General features: G+C 33.6%; 1 protein-coding gene across 1 annotated transcript in view; it reads left to right on the top strand.

The window, feature by feature from the left end:
* The window catches only part of BMAL2 (basic helix-loop-helix ARNT like 2), an 89241-nt gene that overhangs the window by 41160 nt on the left and 23114 nt on the right, over positions 1 to 24967 (top strand). Inside the window, exons 5-11 of the mRNA XM_052000969.1 lie at positions 6605 to 6684; positions 9004 to 9096; positions 10667 to 10784; positions 13837 to 13980; positions 21835 to 22075; positions 23240 to 23346; positions 23570 to 23720. Coding sequence (XP_051856929.1) covers positions 6605 to 6684; positions 9004 to 9096; positions 10667 to 10784; positions 13837 to 13980; positions 21835 to 22075; positions 23240 to 23346; positions 23570 to 23720 — 934 coding nt within the window. The remainder of the gene's footprint in view (positions 1 to 6604; positions 6685 to 9003; positions 9097 to 10666; positions 10785 to 13836; positions 13981 to 21834; positions 22076 to 23239; positions 23347 to 23569; positions 23721 to 24967) is intronic.

Below are 24967 nucleotides of genomic sequence, written 5' to 3'. Positions count from 1 at the left end.
GTTCTGTTGCTAGCTAAGTGGTGAAAGGAGACTCTCAAAAACACCTGTCAGCCTTCTACCTCTTTTGTCATAGTCAATCTTGAAAGATCTCAGTGACGTTTTTGCTCACAACATCAAGCGAGATGCCATATTTCCAGGGAAAAAGCCTTAAGACTTTTTCCTTCTGAGGCCATGAAGTCTGAAAGAAAGGCATTTATCCTTTGCCTTTTTCATTTTTTTTTTTCATTTTAGGTAAAGACATAGAATCTTATACCCCAGGGAGTTAGAAAGATTATTTTGAGGATATCCTGATATCTCAGTAGCCCACAGCCAGTGTTTCAGGCCAGGTGTCATAGCCGACTTATAATTGATACCCCGAGGAGCAAAGAGTGATCTTTTGGATCCAATCTAGTGGAAGAATGATGATTCAATCAAAAATCACACTGCCTCTGGACACAAACTTGAAGAGACTAATCTTATTCTAGAACTTCATTGCCCTTGGTGTGAAACTTGTTTTTCATTTTTCTGAGACAGTTGTATCCTATGTTCCACTCTCTCATAATGACACCAGAAAAAAATAACATTAAAACACCAGACCTTTGCTTTCATAGAAAGTGTGGGGTCTATAAAGGAGTTTTGAAATAATCCAGCCCACTCTTTTCCTGTTCAACTCTGAACCCAAATAATTCCTCGTTTGTGTTGTATTATCCAAATATACATTCTGCTGGACAAGTGTCACAGAGTGTCCATCCAAAATACATGTTAAAATATGGGAAATTGATATTTTCATTCTTTTGTTTTTTCCCATGTAAATGGACAGACCAAATATCTTTAAGTAATTGTAGATTGATTCTAGGAGGGTCTGCAATATTCTGGATCTTAACGTATTCAATACATTATTTACCAAGGGGTGCAATTGAATAACTTCATCATCCACAGGGAATTCCTCTTCAATCTAGAATCTCTTCTGGATCTCCTCTATTACAGTGGCAACTATCTTTGAGGAATATACATTTCCCCATCTTATGTTTTGTCTGGTTTTTATTGTAATATGTAGTTAATTAGGGTTATTTTTGTGATATCTTCCAAGGAATCTTAAATGCTTATTCTCTTCTATTTCTTTTCCCTTGTTAATATCCTCATCAAAGATGTCCTGGAAAAATGATCTTTATACAGATTTTTGAATATATGGAAGAGTACACACATAGTAAATAGTAATTTATGTTCTCAGTTGTATTTCTTTTTGCATTAATAAAATCTGAGATTGTTTCCACTTCTGGTATTTTCATCTCTTTTAGGTAATTTTTATATAAGTCAATCAGAGTCCTCAGAGTTCTGTCACCTTCAATATTAAAATCTACTATATATTCTCAATTTGATACAGTTGCTTTTCCTGTGTATTATTCTTTAGTTCCATTTCTATTTTTCCTATAAGGACATCTGATACTATGATGGTAGGGTCCAGGTATTAGGGTTCTACTGTCTTTGATGGAAAACACAATTTGTTAGGATAATTTTTGCAAATCATTTCCATTTTTATTCTATATGACATCTTTCTCTTTTCATCTTTGAATGTTTGATTTTTTTTTTTTTTGTAAGGCAATTGGGATCAAGTGATTTACCCAGGATCACACAGTTAGGAAGTGTTGAGTGTCTGACATCAGATTTGAACTTAGATTCTCCTGACTTCAGAGCTGGTGCTCTATCCACTGCGCCACCTAACTGCTACTTCTTTGAATGTTCTTGAGATGAAATTTCTTAATTGCATATCTTAACCAAGCTATCTTTTAACTGATTTTACCTTTTACCACTTCTCTCTTGTTTCCTGAGATTATACTTCTTACAATTGTCCATCATTCGTTCTTAGATTTTACAAATGAGTTTATTTTAACCTAGTTTTGCCCTTGGAAATCATCTTTCTCCATTTGGCAAATGTCAGGATATGTGCTGACTATGATGTCCTCTGGGATTATTTTTATTTTTATTTTTTGCAAATAATTTATATTGGTCAAACTTGTGGATAAAATTATTAGAGTTGTTGTAAATGTTACTTCTGTTGTCCATTTCTACTTTAAATGCTTATTTAATTGTTCAGGGTTAAATTGTTTCAATTGCATACCATTTTTTCCTCATTATTATACTTTTATTATACTCATTATTATACTTTTAGGTTGTTTTCCTTTTCCTCTATTAGCTCTGACATGTTGATGAGCTTATTGTACCAAGATGGCTGAGACAAGTTCTACATCAATAACTTTTTTCCTACCTGTTAAAATAGAATCTATTTTGTTCTTTTTAAATTATTCATTTCTTTATTCTGTGAAAAAATTGCAAGTGTCATTCCAAGTCAGACATGTGTAAAGTTATGTGCTAATATAGCTAAATGACACAGTTAATCATGATCATATATTTGATTCTATAAACACTTTCATCTACCCTGTGGCATGTCCTTTCCAAGCACAAATGAACCCCTATTTATTCAGTATCTACTATGTTAAGTTTTTAAACATGTTCATCTAGATTTTGGAAGGATATTTTTTCTAACTGAAGTGTTGTAAAAGTTTTAGAAATATACCTTTGTGCAGAAAATATTCATGATCATGATTGTGTAGCCTAATGTGGATGGAATTACTGGCTCTGGAAAGACTGGAGAGGAATATAGATTGATAAAAGTGTCTGTCACTCAATTCATGGCCTCCTGTCCTTCTACAGTAAGTCTTGCCAAACTGTTTCAGCAATACTTCAGCTGTTCTCTCCAGATTTCCTTCCAATTTGTTTGTATTTTCCCCCATGTTGGGATGTGCCAGTTAATTTTTTCCTATTAGGCCCAAATAGATCATCCTTCCCAAACTATCTTCTCATTTCTATAATATTTGCAACACTGCAACACCTCCATTCTCCAACTTTATCTCATTAATGTTTTCCCATTAAGACTGCCTAAATATTGATCTGTATTGGATAATATACTTGTGGAGTTCTAATTTGTTCCCTTAAAAATAGAGATAGCATTCACACAGTTCATATTTCTTATTTTAATCCTCCAACAATTTGTAAGGCTTCACTCACCCAAATTCAAATTGCTTCTGACCTAAATGCCTTTATCATGGCTGCCTTCCAGAAAAACCTGTTCTGTCCAACATCCCTACAGTAAAGCAGGCCATACAGAGTCTCCACATATGCTTTTTTGATCCAAATCCACTTAGAGATCTGTTGGATCATGTATAAGCATATTTTATTATTATTCCAATCAATTTCCTGGTCACTTGATCAACTAAATTCCTCCTACTAAATTGAATATTCTTTGCTCTTTTAAATCTATCTCATACTCCTGACATTCATCACTATCTTAAATCAATCTCCTACTTCTTCAATTACATTTTTAAGGAGGATTTTATATTTTCAAAATCAGCTTCATGAATGTCAAATGCCCAATTTGTTTTCAAACTTCACTTTAAGTGAGGTTATCAAATTCTTTTTCACTGGTGAATGATGTTATTTTGTCTTTTTTAAAGGTATCTGAATCAAGCGTCTTAATCTTGGTAAATACCATGAACATAGTGGGAGCCATTGAAGATGTAGAACTTTTGATCTTCATTCAGAGTCATTCTAGTTTGAAGAGAGGCAGCCTAATTCCTTCTTGTTCACTGGATATGTATGTCAATTCAATTTGGGTTTTATCAGTTTTTTATGGAATTTCTCTGCTGTTTCATCCTCAAGAAATGTCAATCTCACTGGAACGAAAGGGGAACAAGATTCAAAAGTGGTAGCAGCAGCAGCTTGCCTTAAGTCTTCTTTTGTCCAAGTTAAACATCCCTGGCTCCTTTTAATGTCCTTGACAAAACCTGAATTCAACTCAGATGTGATCTCCTCCACAAAGGCTACCCTAATTCATGGATTATTATAATGACTTTTCCCTTCTGAACTTTACTTAGCACTTTGTTTTGTAACTCTCTAATAAACTTAAAATATAGGAACTATCAGCCACATTAGGCTGAAGTCATAGACGATGCTATACATACTATATTGAACTGAATTAGTCTTTCAAAGAATGTCAGGAAGAGAACTTAAAAAAAAAAAATCACATCATTTACCAACCACAATGCAATGAAAATAGTGGACCTTTGAAGAAAAGACTAAAATTAATAACAATTATAACAGATCAAAAGATTGGTAGACCAAAGAACATAGAAACCATAGAAGGCAAGAGAAACCAGAAAGCAGAAGACTTCATTCAAATCATAATTTCTGTGAGAAGTCTTTCTCTACCGATCTCCTTCCTTTCCCATGTCCCATAAATACTCGTTGACTGCCATACTCTAAGCTTTGGATTTTAGCTAAGGTTCCTAGTCATTTTAATTTTGGGGTTTCTTTCCAGAGATTATTAGGTAATTATTGCTATTTTCACTTTGCTTTAAGATTCTTTTAGGTCTGGGCAATTTTCATTTATGATTTCTTTCTTTTCTTTTCTTTTTTAATTAATTAATTGATTTTTGTTTGTTTCCCCACACACACTTAATATTTTTCCAATTATATGTAAAATTAGTTTTCAACATTCATTTTTATAAGATTTTGAATTCTAAGTTTTTTCCCTCCTTTCATTCCCTCCCATTTCCCCAAGACACTAAATAATTAAATGTAGTCTATACATGTTTAATCATATTAATCATATTTCCACATTAGTCATGTTATGAAATGAGAATCAGAAGAAAAGGAGAAAACCATGAGAAAGAAAAAATCAAAAAAGTAAAAGTAGTATGCTTCAATCTGCATTCTAACTTCATTATTTTTTTTCTGGATATGCATTTTCCACCATGAGTCTTTTGAAATTGTTTTTGATCATTGTATCAAAAGCTAAGTCTGTCATAGTTGATCATCACACAATGTTGTTGTTATTGTGTACAATATTCTCCTGATTCTGCTAATTTCACTTTGGATCAGTTCATTGTTGTTCTGACATGCTCATGTTTTTCTGAAATCTGCCAGTTCATCATTTCTTATAGCACAATAGTATTCCATTACATTCATATATCACAACCTGGTCAATCATTCCTTGATTTATAGCCATTCCCTCAATTTCCAATTCTTTGCCACCACAAAAAGAGTTGTTGTAGTTTTGTACATGTTGGTTCTTTTCCCTTTTTTAGGGTCTCTTTGGCTGATCTACTATGAAATTGCTAGATCAAAAACTATGCACAGTTTTATAGCCCTTTGAGCATAGTTCCAGATTGCACTCCAGAATAGTTTAATCAATTTACAACTCCTCCATCAATGCATCAGTGTTCCAATTTTCCTTCTTCTCCAACATTTATCATTTTTCTTTTCTGTCTTATTTAGCCAATATGATAAATATGAGGTGGTACCTCAGATCATCATTTCTTGAAGCATTTGGTTCCTATAATTTTTTTAATGGTTTAGGTTTTCATCTAGTTTGTTGACTCTGAAGGTCTCCTTCCTTGAGCTTTTTTCTTTTTCTTTTTTTTTGATAACTTTTTATTGACAGAACCCATGCCAGGGTAATTTTTTACAACATTATCCCATGCACTCACTTCTGTTACGATTTTTCCCCTCCTCCCTCCACCCCCCTCCCCCAGATGGCAAGCAGTCCTATACATATTAAATAGGTTACAATATATCCTAGATATAATATATGTGTGCAGAACCCAAGGATTCAGAAGGTATAAATAATCTGGGAAGAAAAACAGAAATGCAAGCAGTTTATATTCATTTCCCAGTGTTCTTTCTTTGGGTATAGCTGCTTCTGTCCATCCTTGATCAATTGAAACTGAGTTAGGTTTCTTTGTCGAAGAAATCCACTTCCATCAGAATATATCTTCATACAGTATTATTGTTGAGGTATATAATGATTCCCTTGACCTGTTTTCAAGGATATTTGTTTTTGAAAAAATCATTTTCTGATTTTTTTTTTCAATTTTCATTTTTGTTCTAATAATTCTTGTCATCTTTTGGAGATGGAGTCACAGATCTATGTCTGATCCAATCTGATTTTCAAGGGGTCTCTTATTTGAATAAGATTGTACTTCTTGATGGAATGATGAAGTTTTTTTAAGTACTGGGATATAGAGAATGAGTCCTCTGTTCTTAATGAGCTGCAGAAGTAGTTCCATTCAGTAAGTATATTTTATAAAAGACAGTCTCCACAAGGAAATGATGAGATGGTCTGGTCTGCCTTCAAGAATGTATATCAGAGGTAATGGTACAGATGAGGAAACTGAGGCAAATAGGGTTAAGTGACTTATTCAAGGTCACACAGCTATTAGGTGTCTGAGGCCAGAAATGAACTCAGGAAGACTCCACGCCCTGCATTCTATTATTCAATCTAGTTGCCCCAACTTGACTGTACATTCTTACCCTAAAAGGTAAGTCATGTATAGTTTCATATCTCGTAGAGTCACAGTTCCAGAGTAAGTTATTTACATTTCTCTCACTTAAGGTTAGGGGGAAAAACGGATTTGTCTCTGGGACCAGCTTCTACTCTAAGTTGTATTTATGGTTGTCTATAAGCTTCATGACAATCTGCTGTTTTAAAAAGATTTCTGGAAAACAATATATATTTCAACCTAGAATGTGTTCTCAGGATCTTTTTATATTTGTTCCTTATTTTTAGGCTCTACCAGTTCTTATACAGGAGATAATTATAAGCCTACATTTATACAGGATGATGAGCTGAGACATTTAATCCTCAAGGTAAGTCCAGACAGACATTTCCTCCATTCTCATCCTTATTGTCTTTCCTTTTTGTTTGGAGAGAGGATGGAGGGGAGGGGGAACAGAGGAAATCTTTGGAACACTGAGTCCTGCCTAATTAGGAAAAGAAAATATGCAGATTTGCCCATAGTATATGAGTTTCTGAGACAACAGCGTAGAAAAGGAGTATGAATAGACAAAACTAAACCAAAGTGTGTGGTAAGGTAGTTGGTGGCCATCCTTTCCTTATAGTTAGCCCAATGTTCCATCTAAGGGATATGATGCTTTCATGTTTCCTCTCAAACATTTATTCTACCAGCTGCTCGGATGCCCAGAAATCTTTCCCATATGTAAATATTTTGCAAACATCAAGGTTATATATGTGCACAATGCATTTATATGTAGAAATACATATGCATGTACACATGGGAGACATTTATTGAATATATATATGTACATATATGCACGTGCATACATGCATGCATCTGTGAATGCATACAATCCCATAGAACTAGCCAGTTGGCACAGTGAATAAAGTATTGGGCTTGGAATGGGGACTCATCTTCCTGAATTCAGATCTAACTTCAGACACTTCCTAGCTGTGTGACCCTAGTCAAGTTACTTAACTTTGTTTTCCTCAGTTTCCTCATCTGTAAAGTGAGCTGAGAAGGAAATGGTAAAACATGCTAGTTTCTTTGCCAAGAAAAATACCACAACTCCAAGAAGAGTTGGACACATCTGAAATGACTGAATAACAAAGAAATATCAATTATTATTTTTCCATCTGACTGCCCATTTCCTCAAAATTCACTCAAATATTTCCTCTTCTTTCAGGACCTATATATCTATATATATATAATCTCTGATTAAATGATTGTCAGCAAATAACTTGGCGCATTTGCTGTCATCTTTACTTCCTATCTTTGAGATTTAAGTTCATCTTTCTCAAAAGTTACTCCCTTGAGTAATTTCTCTAAACTTGATCCTCTCTTTGATTAGGGAAGAGTAGTATCACCAGTCAGGTCATGTGTGTTGTTTTAGGCCATGTAGTCTGAATTATCAGTTTTAAGCTATGACAATAGCTAAGAGATTAGCCTTTTTTTTTTCAAGCTCCTTTTATAGTAAAAAGTTCCTATTAAAGCAATTCAATCTAAAAATATTCCTTATTCCTTAAATTTAAAAATATTCAAAAATATATTTGCACATAGAGTGGTTGAAAAATGATATATTATTTAGTACTATTTCCACTTTTTACTTTTCTTGTCATATATTAATATCATGTCGATTTTGTTTACTCTAAATTTTGCTAGGCTTTACAATTTATGCTGAATCTCTTTCTAAATTAGAAAGTATTGGCTATGCAATAATTTTACAATAAAATGTTATTCGGTTGTTTCCATCATGTCTGTTTGTGATCCCATTTGGGTTTTTCTTGGCAAAGAGATACTAGAATGGTTTGCCATTTTCTTCTCCAGATCATTTCACAGATGAGGAAACTGAGAAAAACAGGGTTAAGTGACTTGCTCAGAGTCACACAGATAGAAAGTGTCTGAGGCTGGATCTGAACTCGAAAAGATGTGATCCCCTAACTTCAGTCCTGAGTTCAATCCACTGTTCCATCTGGCTGCCTCAGGGGAATATGGCCCATAAGTGACTGAGGTCAAATCTGAACTGATTTTAGGCATGGTATTCCATCCACTGTACTACCTAACTCCTTACGATAAAATATAAAGATATTTTATGTGATGGTAAATGCCTTCTATTTGCTTCAGTCAGAATGAAGAGGAAATGCAGATATTTTAACAGAATTTAGATTTTCAGAGTAACTTACAAGAGGTTCCTCTGCAAGCAGAATACATTGCCCATAGACAGTAAGTAGTAAGTATTTTGTTCACATGGTCTGAACAATCTGGATTGAGTTACAAGTGTTGTTAATTGAAAGGCTGGCAAACTTTTCTAATTTCTTATAAAATAAAAATATGATTCCCCAAGTGAATGTCATTAATATAGTAGAAATGTTATAAAGATAATTGTTATAAAAAAAGAAAACATGATAATTTTTAAGACCAAAACAATGTATTCCATATCTGAGTTTTCTTTCCAGTTCAAAAGCATGAGTCTGAGCTTAGATTTAACTTAAGAATCTTATAAACATTGGTTCCATTTTACTTTTTGTCTTATGCTGTAGATTAAAATAAATTAAGATTTAGTTTATTCTAGAGGCTACTAGATAGTTTGTTCAAAATCAAACCTTTCAAAATATGAAAAAGAATACATGTAACATTACTGTTGTTATTGTTATGATTATTATTATTATAGGTTGCAGATGGGTTCCTATTTGTTGTTGGATGTGATCGAGGAAAAATTTTGTTTGTCTCTAAATCAGTCTCCAAAACACTTAATTATGATCAGGTATGCCACACTGCTTTTCAAAAACTGAAGGTAGTTTTAAAATAGTTTATTTTTACATTTTTTGAACAAATATAATCTATCCAAGTAACTTCTTTCTATTCATTAACATCAAAATTCCAAAAGCAGTATTCTTATTGTGAAAGTTCCTAATATAATCTTGCATAATACTCTTTCAAAATATGCCCTTAAGTAATGAGATAATGTCAGTGGTTTCAGTTATTAGGGACTAAAGAATGCTAGGCTTAGATTACTTACTAAGAAATTGTTGAAAAACTGGTAAAACAGATAAATGGCCATATTAAATCCCCTGAAATGGTTGCATGCATTTGAATTCTCAGTGTTTGAAGTTATAATTATGAAAGATGGCAATTGGTTCCAATTTGATGGAAATAGCTATTACAAATTCAAATAATGAGATTTCGAGGGAACTCCCATTATTTACATTCATCAGACTCTGGCTATACTTCTATATTGGTATAAATCTGTGATCTCTTCCGTGGACATAGATTATAATCTATTTGCCATTCAGCTACAATTTTTCATGCTGTATAGTTCTTGTCCATATTTTCTGAGAAATTGTCCACAAAGGATCCACTCAAGGTACAGGGAGGCTTCCTCCAGGTCTTCCCTGCCCTTTTAAAAATTAATTATTTTTATTCTGAGCTTCCTAAACACCAACAAATATGAACATTTTCAAGTACAAAGAACAGAAAAGGGTGCTGTGTCATACAATTACAGGATTTAGAACTGGAAAGACCTTAAAGATGATCCTTTCTACTCTTCCCATTTTACAGATAAGAAAACTGAGGCTTAAGCAGGTTAAATGATTTGTCTAGTATTACACAGGGAGTAAATCCCAGAGCTGGGATTGAGCCCAGATCCTCTTTCTCTAAACACAGTGTTCTTTCTACTCTATCACAATTGCTCAGAAAATTAGGACTTAAATAATTAGAGAAAAGGATATTTCAGTCAGGGAGAACAGTATACAAACTATAAGTAGTCATAAGAGAAATCATTGTGGGTAGAAATGGTCACATTTCTACATACAAATGGTCACCCACAAATTCAAAGAATATCTGGGTTGTTATTTTGATCCTAAAGTTAGTTTGGTTTATATATGGCATTACACATCTCTGTGGTTTTTTTTTAACTAGGAATTACTTTATTCTTTATTAGAATTATAAAATATTTTATAGAATCACTGCTGTCTTTATTTGCTACAACTTAATTAACAATACCTTCCTACTTTTCAGGGCTAAATGACTTTAGGGTATATCTTCATGTGATTAAAACACAAGTATATAAATTTGGAAATGTATGGTATTAAACTAAATTTATTAATTCTATTCACTGTTGGCAAGGAGATAGGCAGGGGAATGAGGAGGACTAGGGAAAGGATGTACAGGAAATAAATAATATTTATCTGAAACATAAAATGGATAGTTTGCACTGTGAAAATTTCTTTGTTTATTATGAACTTCAACAAAAGCAATCATATTTATTTTATGGAGGGAAAATGGGGGTAGCTTGGTTATATTGCTTTGAAATGAATAGTCTATCTTCCAATTAGGCAAGTTTGACTGGACAAAGTTTATTTGACTACTTACATCCAAAAGATGTTGCCAAAGTAAAGGAACAGCTTTCTTCTTCTGATATTTCTTCAAGAGAGAAAGTGATAGATGCCAAAAGTAAGTGTTGCTATGATCACTGTTTTATAAGACTCTGATTAGTTATTTAAAAGTTGAGATCAATCATATCTGTATCTAAGTACCAATTTACTCAAATATGTATATTTTGTTGGGCTCTGCAATTCACATCCATAAACAGTCTATTAAAAGCCATATCAAAAAGTGACTTCATTTTGTGACATTTTTGCTTTCAAATATTTTCTCTCTAAGATGAAAAGACATTGTTCAAGAAATGGAATCCTATTCTGTTGTCATGCTCTGCAACCATCATTGATTGGTCCCATTCTTACACTCATTTGGCAAAACATGATTTCCTCACAGCTTTAAGGAGTAAATTTCATCAGACTTTAAATCATGTAAAATTCATACCTTTATAACACAAGGATATAAAAAGAATTGATAATAGAAAGAACACTGACCTGAAAGACATAAAGACTTGAGTTTGAATCCCACTTCTGATACATACTGCCTTTGTGACCCTCGGTAAATCACCTAATCTCTCAATTCCCTACAAAATTCTCTAATAATATAAGCTCCAAAGAAGCTGCCAGTATGCACTGATATGGTAGAGGAAGTTTCTCCCTGAGAAATCCTGATACTAATGATACCATAGGAAAGAGAGAGGGAGAGGGAGACACATACAGACACACACAGAGAGAGACAGAATTGTGCGTGAGGGAGACAGAGAGACAGTGAAGAGAGAGACAGAGAGTCAGAAACAGAGACACTCACAAAGGGAGAAAGGTGAGGGTGTGTGTGTGTTTGTGTGTGTGTGTGTGTGTGTGAGAGAGAGAGAGAGACAGAGAGACAGAGAGAGAGACGGAGAGACAGTGAAAAAGAGAGACAGAGAGTCAGAAATAGAGACACTCACAGAGGGAGAAAGGTGAGAGTGAGTGAGTGTGTGTGTGTGTGTGTGTGTGTGTGTGTGTGTGAGAGAGAGAGAGAGAGAGAGAGACAGAGAGAGAGAGACAGAGAGAGACAGAGACAGAAAGAGACAGGGAGAGAGAGAGAGACAGACAGAGAAAGGGACAGAGACAGAGCCAAGGAAGGAAAAGACACTTCTACCAAAGATCTCTTCTGATGCTTCATCTTGTTGTTGCTCCATCTTGAGGTGATCATGGGTTCTCTGGTAGGACATTAGCAGACCTTATCAAGCCAGAAAGGGTTTTTATTCAGATTTGGGAATAGACTATAACTATATTGGGAGAAGAAACTTGGCCAAGTTCAGGGAGGCATCTCACTTATTATGTAGTTACCATATGATCTATTATTTTAGCCAAAACAAGTTATTGAACAGGCCCATGATCAAGTTCATTAGTGTATCTTATACACATCATATAACTTATACTTTAATCATGATCTGCATCAATGAAAAGAGTCTTCACACTGATGAAATCATAGATTCCTGAACTATGAAAATCATGGTGAAGTATGAAATGGACAGAAAATTATGGGATTTTTTTCCAACTGATCACAACTATCTAGTTACTTGGGAGTTTTTTCTTCTCACATTTAAAATATATTTAAAGATGTCAACTAATTATTTCTTGTATACTTTAAAAAATTTAAAAGTTTAAAAAAATCAACCAAAGAAGAACTAGAGATCACTATTGACCACAAAATAGAAAATTTTGATTATATCAAATTGAAAAGTTTTTGTACAAACAAAACAAATGCAGACAAGATTAGAAGGGAAACAATAAACTGGGAAAATATTTTTACAGTCAAAGGTTCTGATAAAGGCCTCATTTCCAAAATATATAAAGAATTGACTCTAATTTATAAGAAATCAAGCCATTCTCCAATTGATAAATGGTCAAAGGATATGAACAGACAATTCTCAGATGAAAAAATTGAAACTATTTCTAGCCATATGAAAATATGCTCTAAATCATTATTAATTAAGACAACTCTGAGATACCACTACACACCTGTTAGATTGGCTAGAAAGACAGGGAAAGATAATGTGGAATGTTGTAGGGGATGTGGGAAAACAGGGACACTGATACATTGTTGATGGAATTGTGAACACATCCAGCCATTCTGGAGAGCAATTTAGAACTATGCTCAAAAAGTTATCAAACTGTGCATACCCTTTGATCCAGCAGTGTTTCTACTGGGATTATACCCCAAAGAGATACTAAAAAAGGGAAAGGGACCTGTAAGTGCTAAAATGTTTGTGGCAGCCCTGTTTGTAGTGGCTAGAAGCTGGAAAATGAATGGATGCCCATCAATTGGAGAATGGTTGAGTAAATTGTGGTAGATGACCGTTATGAAATATTATTGTTCTATAAGAAATGACCAGCGGGATGAATACAGAGAGGACTGGCGAGACTTACATGAACTGATGCTAAGTGAAATGAGCAGAACCAGGAAATCATTATAAACCTCAACAACAATACTGTTTGAGGATGTATTCTGATGGAAGTGGATCTCTTCGATAAAGAGAGCTTTAATTGATCAAAGATGGACAGAAGCAGCTACACCCAGAGAAAGAACACTGGGAAATGAATATAAACTGCTTGCATTTTTGTTTTTCTTCCCGGGTTATTTATACCTTCTGAATCCAATTCTCCCTGTGCAACAAGAGAACTATTTGGTTCTGCACACATATATTGTATCTAGGATATATTGTAACCTACTTAACATGTAAAGGACTGCTTGCCATCTGGGGGAGGGGGTGGAGAGAGGGAGAGGAAAAATTGGAGCAGAAGTGAGTGCAAGGGATAATGCTGTAAAAAATTACTCTGGCATGGGTTCTGTCAATAAAAACTTATTTTAAAAAAAAGTTTTAAAAAATCTTTTAAAATTCAAAATGAAATTACATAAAATTAAAATAGATTTTTTTTGTAATTGCCATTTTTGGATCTGTTAACAGGAATTTTGTTAATATTTGCCTGTTATTACATCAAAGCACAAAAGCAATATTTTTTCATTTACTGTAAACAGAGAAATGTAAGAAGTGATTAAAAATGTTAGGGAATGAAAATTTCATTATTACTTGAAAACATTTTCTTCTGACTAATTCTCTATCCTTTGTCTATTGTGAAAGCTGGCTTTCAAGTCCAAGCAAATTTCCCTGCTGGAACAACTCATCTCTATTCTGGTGCAAGACGATCCTTTTTTTGTCGGATAAAATCTTATAGACCATCAATCAAAGAAGAACAGGAATGCTTACCTAACTCAAAGAAGAAAGGTATCTTTTTAAAATATGTGATTTTGTTTTTGAAAATAAAATTACTGTCCCCAGGTAGTTACTACTAAACAAAATGAAATGTACTCTTAATACCAGTCAAACATAAGCTTCTTGACAAGAGGGAAAAAGCAATATATTTAATTTAATTGTCCATATTGGCAATTCAGAATCATCACATTCACTCCAGAATCAAGTCAATACTTCATCTTATTCTCTACAATCTTAAAGGAGTTGGATCAAAAAGAAAATATCTCCAAGTTGGAATGGACCCCAAAAACATCTACTCCAACTCATAATTCAAAAACCAAACCATAATTCTACAACATACCCAGCAAGTGGTCTTTACTTGAAAAACCTTTTACTAAGTGAAACCTAACCTATTCGAGGAAGTTGATTCTACTTTGGAATCTACTTTGGAATACTTTAATTGTCAAGAAGATTTTCTTTACATTGAGCTAAAACCTATCTCTGAACCTTGAACAAATTGGTCCTAGTATTGGCCTCTAGGACCATTAAAGAATTATACTGTTACCAAAAATATCCCAATAATTTTCTTTTAATGTAAATTTTGTGTTTCATAATAAAACCAGTTCTTTGCTGGTTATGTGTCCATTTACAGATTTTCTTTGTGGGTAACTTTATATTGAATTGCTTTTATTTTTATCCACAAAACTTAGTCTGGAAATATAAGGACCTTCAGAGGCCTTTTGGCTATAACTATATACTAAATAAGTTAAATGTAAGATTCTATTTCCCTCAAAGCAGATTATTAAGAAAATGTGTTTTACTCTGTGTACATTCTTAATACCAATGTTGTGTCTATCCACCTCCCTATCTTGGTTTGCAAACAGGGATATGTGAAAAAATTCTATACTAGATTTACCTTTTTTATACATTGATAAAGAATAAATGATCATAATTTGGCAGGAAAAACATTAACACCGAGTGCTGACAAATTGAATCCAATAGGAAGAATAGATCATGATCATTTATATGGTACATATCAATATAGGAAAACAATTTACAGGTGAAAATATGAATGATTATGGGTAACCTGTCCTTATAGAATATTAATTGACTAATTTGTGAGTCAGTACCTCCTTCTCCTCTTCTTAAGTTCTGTTTCCAACCCACTGTAGAATATGCTTGAGAAGTATAGGAAAAGAGGTCAGTGGTAGTATATAATGTAATCCTAGTTCCTGAGGAGGCTAGTGCTGGTAGATATCTTTAATTCAGGAGTTCTGAATTGTTATGGATTATATCCATCCTGGATCTGCACTGTTTGGCTTTAATATTATGGGGCCTAAGAGTGGGAGTAGGAGTGAGACTAAACTAGTGACTAAAGAGGAACAGACCAGCTCAGTTATAAATAGAGTAAGTCAAAGCTTTAAATGCATTTTAAAAAGTCATACTGCAGTGCTGACTTAATCCACCACAAATTTATATCATCTAATCTCAACTGAACCATCACTACTACAAAATAGCCTTTTTATCCTTTCCTGATTGACAATCACACTCTTTTAAAATGGCTATTCTGAAATCTCTTTTTCCTCATTAGGTCTTCTAACCCATCCCTGCTGCCCATTCAGCAGAGCAATTCAACTTATAAAAGTGACCTCTTTCCTTTAATTTATACATCAAAATTCTTTTTATGTCATCTCTCAGTCTCATCTTATTTGCTCAGTCTCTGAGGAAGATGTGCTTTTTTTCTCGCCAAGGTTAACCCTTCTACTTTAATCCTTTATCTGGCCATTCCACCCCCTTCCTCACACATAGGGTACACTCTTGTGATTTAATCTCTTTTTACCCATCTGCTGTTACCTATAAACATGTTTGAGTCATCCCCATCTTTAAAAAACAAACAGATCCTCACTTGATCCTTTTCCCCTCTTAAGGCATCATCCCCTAACCTCCTCTTCCATTTTATTTTTAAACTTTTGGAAAAAAACTGTCTAGTACTTGCCTATACTTCCTTAACTCTCACTCTTCATCTCCTTATACTTGGGCTTCTAATCCTATCATGCCATGGAAACCACTCTCCCTAAGGTTATAGATGATTTCTAACTAAATCTGCCCTCTTCTTAGTCATCCTTTTCAATCTTTCCACTGCTTTCGACACAGTTGACTATTCCCTCTCCCTCTGACTTTCTCCTTCAACTGTTCATGTATTTCTCCTACCCATCTGATTGTTCCTTCTCCCTTGCTGGGTGAAATTCCAGATCCCTTCCCCCTAACTGTGGTTGTTTCTCAAAGTTTTGTTCTGGGCACCCTTTTTTCCTTTTTTTATATACATGCCCTCCCTCATTGATCTTATTGTCAGCTTCCGTGGGTTCAAGTATCCTTTCTATTAAGATGATTCCTAAATCTATATATCTAGCCCTATTCTTTCTTGGGAGCAGCTAGTTAGTTCAGTAAGTAGAACACAAGATTTAAGGTCAGGAAGACTATCTTTATGAGTTCCAAATCTGACCTCAGACACTTAGTAATTGTGTGACCCTGGAAAAGTCATTTAATCCTGTTTGCCTCAGTATTTCCATCTATAAAATAAGCTGGAAAAGGAAATGGCAAACTTCTTTGCCAAGAAAACTCCAAATGGGATCACAAAAACTTGAGCGCAACTGAAATGACTGGACATCATCAATAAAAATTCTCTCTTGAGCTCCAACCTTCTGATGAGCTTTCAAAATCAAAATATCCAAAAGAGAATATATTACTTTCCTCTTTAAATTCATCTTATATAGGAATGTCTTTACTTATTAAAGGAACTACAATACCTCTAGCCACCAAGATATTTAAATTTAATTTGTTTCCTCCCCCATTACATTTTCTCTCAATTGAGTACATCTTAAAAAATCTAAATATATACATATGTAATCTGAAAAGAAAAAGTCCCACATTGGCTATGTCCAAAAATGTGTGTTTGCACCTTTTAAGTTCACCTCTCTGGCAGGAAATGAGTTGCATATTTCATCTTCATTCATAGTAGTCTTCCTCTGAAATTATACATTTAATTATTTCCTATAGCACAATTATTGTTCATTCTTTCATGTTCCAAAATTTGTTTAGCCATCCTCCAATAGGAAGATGCCTTTTTGGTTTCCAATATTTGATTACCATGAAAAAAGAGCTGCTATAGATATTTTTATACATAAAAGTCTTTTTCCTCTCTTATTTCTTTGGGTATAGTCCCAAAACTAATGTGGCTGGGTCAAGAGTATGAATAGTTTGATACCTTTGGAGATATCATTCCAAATTACTTTCCAGAATCTAGTTATCCAGGTCTGCTGTCTAGGAATCATCCTCAACTGTTCAGTTTCCCTCTCTTTTACATCTAATCAGATGCATATTTTATATGTATTTGCTCTCCATTCATGCAGTCTATGCCATAGATCAAGTTTTCTCACCTGGACTATTGCAGCAATAGCCTCTTGGTGGTACTTTTCCTTCTGAGCCTTCTCTCATCCATCCATCTGTCCAGCTATCAAAACAGTCTTCCAAAAACACAGATTTGACCCTAACACTTCTCTGCTCAAGAATCTTTAGTAATTTTCTGTTGCTTCTCAGATAAATATCAAATCCTCAGATTGGCATTTAAAACCCTTCACAGCCTTGGATCCAGCCTTTCTTCCATACTAATTTCATTTTACCATCTCTCAGGCTGCCATGGTTGGCCAAAGTAGTCTTCTCATTGTTACCTGATAAGGTATAACATTTGCCTATATACTTTTGGGTTCTTCATTACTATAAAGAAATACTTTCTCACTTCATGTCTTAAAATTTTAAATTTTCTTCAAGGCTCAACTCAGGCATTTCCTCTAAGAAGTCTTTTTTTTTTTTTTTTTGATCCCACATATAAAGATAAAACTATAAAGAAAAAAATAAATATATAGATAAAATAATGATAAGAATAGTTAGCATTTATATAGCCCTTTATTAAGGTTTACAAAGCTTTTACAATTATCTCATTTTATCCTCACAACACTAAAGTAGGTGCTATTTTTCATATTTATTTTACAGATGAGGAAACTGAATCATATATAAGTTAAGTGATTTGCTTTAGTATCTGAAGTAGAATTTGAAATCAGATCTTCCTGATTCCAAGTGCAAGGCTTTATTTACTCTGCCAACTAGCTCCTTGGGAAAATGAAACTATATTTATCATCAAGGAATTTACACTGCCTCCCTTTGATATCTCTGATTTCATTTAATTCACTTATGGCAATGTTAATGGCTACTGTGTGAATACATTCTGCTTTTATTTTTTTTTTCAAGTTAACAAACATTTTTAAAATGTCTGCCATGGAAAAATCCTGTGCTGGACCCTGAAGAGAATACAAAAAGGCTGTGAGACATATATACAGAGTAGTTAAGTACAATGTGTAATTTGGGAGGGAGATTACTAGCAATTGGGAGGATTAGGAAAGACATATGCTGAAGCTTTAATAATGTCAATATATTTATTACCAAATTGTCAGCATTGGGAATAGGATATGACATCACAGATTTTTTTAATGAAAGAAGAGGAAATAAATATTTGAGAATAGGGGATAAATAGAAATTTATATCAGAAATTTTGTTCCGTCAATCCTTCCATTTGTACATATTTTGCTGCAAATTCTTTACAAATATATTAAGAAGGAAAATTCAATTAAAAATAAATAAATGAAAGATATTAAATATTAACCAGAAATTTCTTTAAAAGATTGTGAGAGTAGATCAATAAGTCTCAAATGTTTTGATCTCAGGATCCCTTTATACACTTAAAAATTATTGAGGACCCCAAAGAGCTTTGTGTTTAGATAGGTTATATTTGCTTATCCTTACCATATTTGAAATCAAAATTGATAAATTTTAAAATGTTTATAAATTTAAATATAAGAATAAACCTATTATATGTTAACATAAATTATATTATTTGTGAAAAATAACCATTGCTTTCCATAACAAAAAAAATTGGTGAGAAGAGTACCCCTGTTTTCTATAGGTTTGCAAATCTCTACTTCTGCATTCGATCCACTAAAATACATCTAGTCAAAGTTTATGAAGAAAATCTGGCCTCACACAGATATGTATGTAACCAGAAAACCAAGGGACATTTTAATTGCAAAATAACATATTAGTATTATTATGAAAATAATTTTAGTTTCATGCATTCGCTGTAAAAGTCTTGAAGACCCTCTGACCACATTTTAATAACTACTGGCCTAGATGATCTCTGAAGTTCCAATTCTATGGGTTTTGGATCAAAAGTAGTAAAATTGGGGCTTCTAGGTGGCACAGTGGATAGTGGATCACTGCTGGAGTCAGGGGGACCCAAGGTCAAATGCAACCTCAGACACTAACTCTGTGACCCAGGGAAAGACATTTGTAATTAATTTTCATAAATAAATAAATGAAATATGAAAAATACATGTAAAAATAATAAACATATAAAAAATAAAATAGAGTCTTGTTCTTTGGGATCTTACAGTCTAACTGAAAAGAGAAAAAATTAATCCATGTAAGGTAAATAAGAATAATAAGTCTGGGATTCTGAGATATCAGTAGATTGTGTTTGTCTAACCAATGAGCGGGTCCAATAAAATGTTTGAGACCACTATAGGTTTTGTAGGAGAGGAATGAGTTGAACTGAATTTTAAATGAGCCCCCCAAAAAATCCCCCAAAAATAAACTCTTAAGAAGGTATCAAATAAAAACATATGATTTTTCCTAGAAATGTTTCCATCAAATATTTTTGGCAAATTAGATAATTTTTCTAGTTTGCATAATTAAAAATATATTTCTTGTCTTCCAAATGGGGTGAGAGTAAGGGAGGAAGAAAACTTAGAACTGAAGATGAAATATAATTGAATTTTTAAAAATAATTTTGAAATTACCAGGAAACCTCCCTGAAAATTCTATTGAAAATGTAAAAGTCAATGTAGTTAACCTCCACTGTCATTATTTGAGGAACTAGCTCCAGAATATAGTAAGAGACAAGGACAAAGTGTGAAAAATTGAGCCGGGGAGGGGGAGCGAAGGGGGGAATTATTGTTTCAGATAGCAATTTAAAGTGCTATTTAAACTTGGGCTATGGTTAGTAGCAATTGCTAATAATTATAGAAAATAACTATGATTATAAATTTTATGTGATTCATTCTCAATAAGCATGTGTAAATATATATTAATGCATAATTAAATATACAGCATACTATATAATCATATGAAATATAATAAACATATTTATTTACATTATAATGCCAACAGAGAAGCAATAAGAAGAAAACAATATCTTTAACTGTCTTGTGGACTTTAGAAACTTCTCTCCACATACAACGTCATAAAACTGTGGGGAGATTAAAGTCAGACCAACAGAATGTGTTCCCTACTCTGCAATGTCTGCAATATTTGCATGGGCCCAGAACAGACATATTTATAGGTACTAACAATTAAAGGTCAGTGTGTTCTTCAAGCTCGAGCATTTTTGGCTTTGACTATGACTTTGCTCTTACTAATGTAAATTTGGGAGCTCTGTAAAATGTTATTCCAATCCTGAGTCCTTCTATTGAGGATCTGACTAAGTCAAATTAAAAGATTAAAAGTCTAGCTGTGTCATCAGGTCACTGAAAAGAAATCTCTTTCCTCTTCTTTTTTAAAAAAAATTTCTATTTTAAACATACTCTTTCACTTTTCATTAGTTCCTGGATACCTCTAGAATATGCCCATAATATATTCAAAATATTTTTCCCCAAAAAACCAAACTAAATTTGAGAAATTAATGAAAAATGACTAACCATACAATTTAAGAGGATGGATGGAGCTATGTTGTGAAATTCTTTTCAATACATGTTAATGACCTTCATTTTACAAATTGTATTATAGCTATGCAACCAGAATTAGATTAATATCAATTGAAACAAGAGATTAGCCATGTGGTTTTTTTTCCCTTCTTTTCATGTGGAAAGCATAACTAAATTTCCCAGAAAGTGAGATAGAATCATTTCAGTTATCAAGACTACAAAGCAGAAAAGAACACAGAATTCTTTTAAAACAGGGTCAATTCATCTGTCATTTTCTGGCTTATTCATACTTTTGAAATACAATGATTAATGTTATGACTGAAAAATTTTTAGAATTCATTCCTAATGACTTTAATTCATTTTCTTTTCTTCACTCTTCTCTTCCTTCCCTCTCTTCTGCTTTCCTTCCCTCCCTCCATTCTTCTTTCCCTTCTTCCTTCCTTCTTTTCATCCTTCCTTTCTCTTTCCTTCCTTCTTTCCTTCCTTCCTTTCTACCTTTCCTCTTCTTTTCTTTCCTCCCTCCCTTTCTGCCTTCCTCCCTCTCCCCGTCCTTTCTTTCCTTGTTTCCTTTCTTTTTCTTTCTCCCTCCTTCCCTCCCTCCCTCTCTCTTTTTCTCTTTCTTTTCTTCTTTTTTTCTTCCTTCCTTCCTTCCTTTCTTCTTCTTTTCTTTCCTCCCTCCCTTTATGCCTTTCTCCCTCTCTCCTTTCTTTCCTTTCTTTTTCTTTCTCTCTCCTTCCCTCCCTCCCTCTCTTTCTCTCTTTCTTTCTTCCTTCCTTTCTTTCTTTTCTTCTTTTCTTTCCTCCCTCCCTTTTTGCCTTCCTCCCTCTTTCCCTTCTTTCCTTCTTTGTTTCCTTTCTTTTTCTTTCTCCCTTCTTCCCTCCTTCCCTCTCTCTTTTTCACTTTCTTTTCTTTTTCTTTCTTTCTTCCTTCCTTCCTCATTTTTCCCTCCTTCCTTCTTTTCTTTCTTTCCTTCCTTCCTTTCTTCCTTTTATCTTCCCTCCTTTCTTTCTATTTTTCTTCCTTTTCCCTCCCTTCTTTTCTTTCTTTTCTTCCTTCCCTCTTTCTTTTAAATTAGATCACAGGAAGTTCTGTACTGTTCATTGTATGGGTTATTTGAGGAGTTGGCCCATGAGCGTAGTAGGACTGGAAGAAGACAACGACAACCAGAAAAACAGCAGTAACTTTAACTGCCTTGTGGCCATTGGAAGATTACATCCATATATTGTTCCACAGAACAGTGGGGAAATTAAAGTCAAACCAACAGAATTTGTTACCCGCTTTGCCACGAATGGAAAATTTGTTTATGTGGATCAACGGTAACCAATGCAATAACAATTATAATTGCAAGTGCTGATTTATAAGATTACAAGAATGATAAGTTGTTCTGTAGCCCATCTGGGTTGATTTAATTTAAAAAGAAAAGGTTTGAGTAGAATGAGTATATTGCTATGTCAGCATACTTCTAACTGAAGCATGATCACTACAGTGTATCTCAGTCAATGATATGAGATGGAGACAATCTGTAGCCATAGTTTCATTGATCTGGGAGTAATAATCACTATGTCTTTGATTAGGTTGAGACACAGGAAGATCTGCATCCTCCCTTGAAATTTCCAGATGTGCTACAACATTCCAGAGTGGAATCTCAGAGTCCAAAGAAATCAGAGAATACATAAGAAGAATATACTTACTGCCTATGTGACATTGGGCAAGTCACTTAACTTCCTCAAGCCTCAGTTTCCTCACTTATTAAATTAGGGGGTTGAGTTAGATGGCTTGGGATGTCTTGTCCAACTTCAGATCTGTAATGTTATAATCCTGTGAAACTCCTGTGAAGGTTCCTTGCCTACTACTTATATATTGTCCTGCTATAGTTTTCTTCTAACCAGTACTTGGGAAGGGAAGAAGGAGAAAGGAACAAACATTCATTAAATACTTACTATGTTCCAGACACTGTGCTAAGTTCTTTATAAATATTATTTCATTTGGTCAGAATAGCCACCCTGAAAGGTAAGTGTTATTATTATCCCTATTTTACACTTGAGGAAACTGAGTTACACAGAGCAGTTAAGTGACTTGCTTAGAGCCACATAGTCAGTATCTGAGATTATATTTGAATTTATCTCCTCTTGACTTTAGACCAAGCACTCTCTCCAATTATGACATCTGTCTACCTCAATAACAATAATGTAGGATAGACTAGTGATGTCAAATAAAAAATAAAAAAAAACAGATACCTGGCTACCTTGTATTAGTAATTGTATTAATGTAATTAACATTATCCATATTGAATTATACATTTATTATTTTGTTAAATATTTCCCAATTAAATTTTAATCTAGTTCATTTGCACTTGGGAGTTTTGTGAACCACATGAAGCAGGGGAATACCTCCCATGTAGACTATTAATTAGAATCAGTATACAGTATACTAGACAGTTGTGTATTCACCAGTTCTGAATTTTTTTTCTGTTTAAAAAGGGCAACAGCAATTTTAGGCTATCTTCCACAAGAACTTTTGGGAACTTCTTGTTATGAATACTTCCATCAAGATGATCAGAGTAATCTAACCAACAAACATAAAGCAGGTATGCAATGAATAGAATTTTTCTCTGTAAATATTTACCTGAATTTTTCTTTTCTCTGTCCCCTCCCTCTTCTTTCTCTCTCTTCCCTCAAATAGTATTGAAACCTAATTCATACAGAACATAAATTCAGAAGTTTGAAAGAATATTAAAGAAATTAATTTTATAATAATGATATATTATCTTAAAAATATTATAATAATCTGAATTTTTCTTATCTGTTTAGTCCTACAGAGTAAGGAGAAAATCTTTACTGATTCCTACAAATTCAAAGCAAAAGATGGTTCATTTATAACTTTAAAAAGCCAGTGGTTTAGTTTCATAAACCCTTGGACCAAAGAACTGGAATACATTGTATCCATCAACACATTAGTTCTGTAAGTAATTTTAAAAATTATTATCATAGCACATACAATCTGTTTCTTTAATGCTTCCTCCTATGACATAATATCTAGAATACTAATTTCAAGGTTTGCAAAAGATTTTATATATTTTATCTCATTGGAATCTCACAAGAATCCTGTGAAATAGATACTATTGTTATCATCATGTGAAGAATGAGAAAACTTAGGCACACAGAGCTTAAGACCCAGTCAGTGTCACACAGCTAATAAATATGTCTGAAGCCAACTTCAAACTCAGATCTTCCTCCTCCAAGTGCCATGTGCTTCTCTACTTGCTACCTCAAGTAGCATAGTTTCAAGTCCTGTCCCTTCTTTGAATGTGCTCTGGTTTGTCAGTGTTTCTCTTAACCTGAAAACAGAGTAGTCTGTTGTGATGGAGAGAACCATCTGTATCCAGAGAGAGACTGTGGGGACTGAATGTGAATCACAATATAGTAGCTTCACCTTTTTTTGTTGTTGTTTGCTTGTTTTTTTTCCCATTTTTTTTTCCTTTTTGATCTGATTGTTCTTATGCATGATAAATGTGGAAATATATATAGAAGAATTGTGCATGCTTAACTTATATTGGATTACTTGCTATCTAGGGGAGGGGGTGGAGGAAGGGAAGGAGAAAAAATTTGGAATACAAGATTTTGCAAGGGTGAATATTGAAAACTATCTTTTTTATCTTTTTTTTTTATTTTGGAGATAAAAAGCTATTATTAAAAAAAAAAATTCACCAGAGTAATCTGACCAGTATGTAATAGTAAGCCTGTTATCATTTACTGAGAATTATTGATAAATCTTAGTTTTGGTAGCCACAATATACTCTGAATTCATATTGAATTTGCAATCAACCAATATCACTAAATCTTATAAACTGTCAGTGTTATGTTTCCCCAACCTTTACTTGTACAATTTATATTTTTTTAAAAATTAAGTATAATACACACTCAATGTGGGTATAGAAATCTGTCTTACCCTGTAGGAAAATAGGAGGGGGCATGGGGTATGGGAAGGGGGAAGAGTAACAAAAAAAAGGGGGGGAAAGGGAGTGGTCAGTAGCAAAATAGATTGAAAGGAGAGAGAAAATAAATGGAGGGAAATATAGTTAGCAAAAGTAATTGTAAATAGAATTTTGAAGCAAATTTTTCTGATAAGGCTTCATTTTTCAAACATAGAGGGAACAGAATTAAATTTATAAAAAATAGGAGCCATGCCCCAATTGATAACTGATCAAA

Source organism: Antechinus flavipes, chromosome 5, assembly GCF_016432865.1.
Source record: "Antechinus flavipes isolate AdamAnt ecotype Samford, QLD, Australia chromosome 5, AdamAnt_v2, whole genome shotgun sequence".
NCBI classification, from domain to species: Eukaryota; Metazoa; Chordata; class Mammalia; order Dasyuromorphia; family Dasyuridae; genus Antechinus; species Antechinus flavipes.
Note: the sequence above shows the minus strand (reverse complement) of the source record. Positions and strands in the feature narration are given on the sequence as shown.